The sequence below is a fragment of the Olea europaea genome, chromosome 1 (genome assembly GCF_002742605.1).
Source record: "Olea europaea var. sylvestris chromosome 1, O_europaea_v1, whole genome shotgun sequence".
NCBI lineage: Eukaryota > Viridiplantae > Streptophyta > Magnoliopsida > Lamiales > Oleaceae > Olea > Olea europaea.
Genome location: NC_036237.1, coordinates 6064745 through 6069908, shown reverse-complemented (window position 1 = coordinate 6069908; position 5164 = coordinate 6064745). Strand labels below are relative to the sequence as shown.

General features: G+C 35.5%; 1 protein-coding gene and 1 pseudogene across 1 annotated transcript; one reads left to right on the top strand and one right to left on the bottom strand.

The window, feature by feature from the left end:
* Nucleotides 1-112: 112 nt before the first annotated feature.
* LOC111385620 (CASP-like protein 5B1) lies at nucleotides 113-3775 on the top strand. The gene is made up of 3 exons (XM_023010066.1): nucleotides 113-400; nucleotides 2384-2516; nucleotides 3356-3775. Exons 1-3 carry the CDS (start codon nucleotides 270-272, stop codon nucleotides 3554-3556), a joined length of 465 nt encoding a protein of 154 aa, XP_022865834.1. The 5' UTR covers nucleotides 113-269; the 3' UTR covers nucleotides 3557-3775.
* Nucleotides 3776-4192: 417 nt separating this feature from the next.
* LOC111403625 lies at nucleotides 4193-5114 on the bottom strand (annotated as a pseudogene).
* Between the last annotated feature and the right edge of the window lie 50 nt (nucleotides 5115-5164).

Here is a 5164-nt window from a genome sequence, read left to right as displayed (position 1 = left end):
AACATGTATATTTATGGTAACTAAATTGTTAACTAAATTAAATATATATTGAAAAATAAAAAATAAGGTATTATCGGAATAATTTAATTATGATAAGGATGGAATCATACAAAAAAAATTCTCAATTCAGCCAAAACAAATTTCATTTGAATCTTACCAGAATGTTGGGACAATCCGAGATCATCCCACTCTCCCATCTTCCTCAGGAAAAGAGACCCACCTCTTGAAGATTCAATCTTTACCAAATATACACACTGATATAGGGAGAGATGAAGAAACCTTTTGGGAGTCCAGGGAAAGCGAGTGGTCTGATATTACGGATAGGACAGTGCTTGTTTTCAACAGCTTCAATTGGAGTGATGACTTCTGCTTCTGGCTTTTCTACTGTTACTGCGTTTTGGTATTCTATTTTGGTCTCACGATTCTGCCTTTTCCTTTTATTTTTGTCTTTGATAGCGGGGGGTTTCACTTTTCATCGTATTTGGGTTATTAGTTGGTTCCATGTGCATTTTGATCAGTTCCAAATAAAGGGAAAAAATTAAGCCCATTCTGAGAGAAGGATCTGGGCAAATATAAATATCTTCCTTTTGGCAAATTTCTAAATACTGTATGGAAGGGTTGATTTAGCCAGAGAAACATTGTAGTTTATAATCCCTGAAAAAATAGGCTTGATCAATACAATTTAATGCATGCCATTGGTCAAACTAAAGGTGAGGTGAACAACGCAACACTGAGGATATGGTCAATCAAAATCGTTGAGGACCAAATACTTATGAGAACTGTAGCTAGAGTCTTCAGAGGGCAATTGTGATTGCCTATCAATTAAGTTTGATTCATGCATTCAGCTATAGGTTCTTCCTATAATATTTTGAAGGATTGCACAACTGCTATGTGAATGGAGATGAATTCAATTGCATATTATGTGATAAAAAATCGTGGTTGATAGCAAATAGACTTCAGTCCTAGATTCTTTCATCTTTATTTGGTTTCACCTTCTTACCATTTGGTCAGCTTTGTGCAGCACCTTTGATTCTAGTATTATAAACTAGAGTAATACTATTTAGCACCATAGTTGCTGACCTGTCTAGATGACATGTAAGTGTTATTAATTGATAGATCTCCTTAAAAGTAGGGAAACGAGTCGAGATGCCCTATCACTTGCATGCCAACATAGCAGTATTCAATAAACTAAGGCTGGTTTGATTTGATTTAAGACACTTGTATATACTGTTTGCTTTTTCCTAATGTCATACCGGTTCACAGGTTTGTTAAATAAATCAAGACGAAAGTTTTGTGATTAGCTAGAAAATAATTGAAGGTGCTAATTATGCTGAAGTATCTCTTGAAATTTTAAAGGAGAGATCTTACTATAGTCATATGACAAGTGTGAGTGGCATCTTTCTGGCCTGTTTATCCATTTCAACTAATCATGATGTATGATAAGTGAAAATACCAGATCCATTTTTGGTTGAATTGATGTGGAAGTGCTTTTTTTTTGGTACTTTTTATTTTTTATATGGTCTAAAACCTCCACTTTTACTAATTGTTTTCTTATTTTTGTGATATTCTGAATTTCCTTTCCTGTTCAGCTTAAACCATCGCTGGTTATATTTGTGTACTTGGTTTATTCTTGATTGTATACTGAGGTGTCATGATTACAAGGGGTTTTCAATCTCTACACTTCTCTGCTACATTGGACATCTTAAATTGCATGATTTCTCAATTGGTTGGTCTGAGAGAGAGAACTATTTTCTCTTATATTACTATGGGCCCTGCTCTGTTTTATTTTCTCTTATACCACCCTCATAATAATATATGGCGTCCCATTAGTTTTTTGTGGAATACCTAGTTTTACATCATTATTCAGAAAAAGTTTTGTTTTTTGTTTTTCCTTTTAATTTCCCCTTTTCAAGTCGTGCATTCTGGAGATTGTCAGTTTTGAAGAACTTCTGACTAACTGGTGAGCTGGAGTTTGCTTGGTAACTTTGCCCCCCTTTTTACTATTTATCTTCACTTTTCCTTTGTTCTCTTATCTGTTTGTTGGCCCTTTTTATTGCCATTTACATGAAACCTAGGTGAATGAACACAATTATCTGCAGATTGACTTGATCTATAAAACTGACATTTTTTTTTTTTTTTTGGAAAGAAAATTATAGTCCATGGCTGCCATGTTTTGGAGCCTCACACAAGTATTTTGTTCTTATGACAGCACATGGGATGATCTTTGGCCTTGGCTGCTGATATAATATTTGCGCCAATAATTTTGACATTCTTGCTTACTTCTATGTGTTCATTTTCTTGAATACCATTGCTTTTGTGACTAAGAATTTTTTTACTCTAACATCATAGTGCTTCTGCTAATTGTTATGCATCTTTGATCCAGCTACTTAATTGCTTCAATGGGGCTTCAGGTTTTGTGGAGTTTTGGACTTGCCTGCCTCGACATGCATGCTTTGAGGTTCCATAAAGACCTGCATAATCATATCATCGTGAGCTTGTTCGTCGTCGGTGATTGGGTACTTAATTCTCTATTAGGCTTAATTTTTTCATTACGTTCAAGAAGGTAATATATATAGCATCAAGAACGGGTCCTGCCTTTAATGTTGTCTCTTCTAGAAGATTTTCAGACTTTCACTACTATTTCGTCCCTAAAGTTGAATTAGGTGGTCTCGAAATGGAACAATTTTTGCGTGAAAGTTGCTGTAAGATTTCATCTTTACCTTCAAAACTAATGTCTATGAATCTGTTAGTCACATTTATTGAAAGTCAATATATATTTGAGAGATGATATTATTTATGGACTTTCCAAATCGGAAAAGGAGCCTTCAATTTAGAATGGAAGGAGTATGTGAAGTCCTATTGCTTGGTTCCGATGTTGCCATTTCAGGGTGTTGGCTGGAAAATATCTACTGAAAGTTACATAGCCGAGGACAATGCCTCATATAAATATAATATGAACTTGTTACTAGTTTAAGCATCAAACAAAATTTCACGGTTTATGTTTCTCTTCCCTGAAGCAATCAATAGTGTCATCGATTTTTATAATGCTCGGTGATTGAAGATTTTCCTGATTTATATGTAGAATCTGTGGATAATTCCTGAAGATTTGTATGATTTCTTAACATTTATTTGCTACTTCCTGATTCTTTCTTCAATTATGAAGAAATCTCCTTGTCCAATAACACATCCACAAGAAATGACAGTTTCTGGTTTAGATATAAATTTATGTCACATGGTTCAAGTTGCTTTTAGTTGTTAACTATGCCCAGTGAGAATTTCTTTTGATGGTGAACTTCAACTGAAATGGCTATGCTATGTAAACTCGTGAGACTAAAAGATGCAATTCATGACGCAGGTAATAGCGACTTTATCGCTTGCTGCTGCATGCTCCTCAGCTGGTGTCATGGTTTTGTTTAGTAAAGACACAAATATCTGCAAGACAGATCCCAAACTCTCTTGCAATATGTTCCCCATCTCAATATCATTTGCTTTCGCCTCCTGGTTTCTTCTATCCATATCATCTTATGTAATGCTTTGGCTTGTGGCCTCGATTTGAAAGATTTAGAATGTTAACACGAGTAGTTTTTTGAACTGAATGTACATATTGTCGAGTTTGAAGCCCCCACCCTTTGTTTTTCCCCGATTGGATGACCATTGTGAAACATGATCTGATTTACAGTGGTGGCTGTACTTCGATAGCACAATCTGTAAATGAGATCTAAACCTTCAAGTTTGGTTTATTCATACATTAGTGAAATGAAAACTTTTGTGAGTACTTTCTGCTGTTTTCAATGATCTATGAATGTTTTTTTGTCTGAATTAAGTAGAGAAGCTTCATAAATTACAATATTCTTAAGGTACTTCCAACATTAAATTTGACTCATGGAAATGCATGATTTACAATATCCGTAAAGAAAATTAAAAGGAAGTCCAGATGAACATATCATTTTTCATTAATGCATATTTGATACACACTGTATTCAACAATATAACAAATAAAATTTTAGTTCGACGAATCCTACCAAATATACCATCACTGAATTCTCGTCCTTGTACAAGATTTTGCCATCTGAGGGACTTATAAATCCTATGCATAAAGGAAGAAACTCAATGCACTCTAGGCTAAGAAATCCAGTTCTGAAGAAAAAATTACCTGTCACATTCACATAACTCATTCAGTGAACCTCACATAGAAAAAAATTACCAGAGAGAGCATTTGATAATTTATTTAAGATCATATGTTTATACAGATGACAGCATTTAAAACCTTAACGGACGCAATCACAGATTACATTCAGAGACCGACTTTTACAACTTCGAAAATGAGAATTGCTGATACCAAACGCATAAACTTATCAATCAGTTATGGTAACAACAGCCCTTCACATTACAATCTCTGAATTCAAGATGTTTGATTTAATCTCCTTGTGAGGTAAAACCACGCCACCGTTGCTGTAAATTTCATCACGGACATGAACATCTTTTCCAAGTATTGTCATATTCTCCACACGAGCCCACTGGCCAACTGTGGAGTGCCAGCCAATAATGCTAGTTGAAATGCATGCGTATTTCTTGACGTGAACTCTACGCATTAATGTGCAGCGAGAGAGCCGAACACCAGATTCAACTATGCAACCAGAGCCTATTGCAACATGAGGGCCAATCAAGCATCCCTCCCCAATTTTGGCACTCCCATCCACTAGTACATTTCCAATTATATGAGGTCCACAGGCCAATTTAGGATTATATTTCTTCTTCAAGGAGTCCAAGTAGAGTCTCAGCCCAGTTATATAATCCTTGGTTGACCAATGTCCATCCAAAACCCAGGAAGGACCATGGCGTAGAGTTTTTTATCCGCTGCAATGTCTGGAAATACCTCTTTCTCAATTGATGAAGGGCGTAATTCAATTCGGTCAATAACAGAAGGGTTCAACAGATAAATGCCGGCATTGATTTTGTTTCCCACAAATAATTTTGGCTTCTCTACGAATCTTTCCACTTGCCCAGTGGATTCTTCCATAACAACACCACCATATTTTGAAGGCTCATCCACCTATATCAATAAGTAAATTAATTTCATTAAACATAAACTAAAATCTGACATAAACCGCCATAGGCCTCTAAAATTGTAACTCTGGAAACAAGCATCCAACATCGTCTTACC

Bases quoted from the DNA above. Each gene is read 5' to 3' on its own strand.
- LOC111385620 (XM_023010066.1), top strand. From the start codon at position 270: ATGAAGAAACCTTTTGGGAGTCCAGGGAAAGCGAGTGGTCTGATATTA. The intron at 401-2,383 runs GTATTCTATTTT...TCTTTGATCCAG, and splicing joins TCTACTGTTACTGCGTTTTG to CTACTTAATTGCTTCAATGG. The intron at 2,517-3,355 runs GTACTTAATTCT...TTCATGACGCAG, and splicing joins TGTTCGTCGTCGGTGATTGG to GTAATAGCGACTTTATCGCT.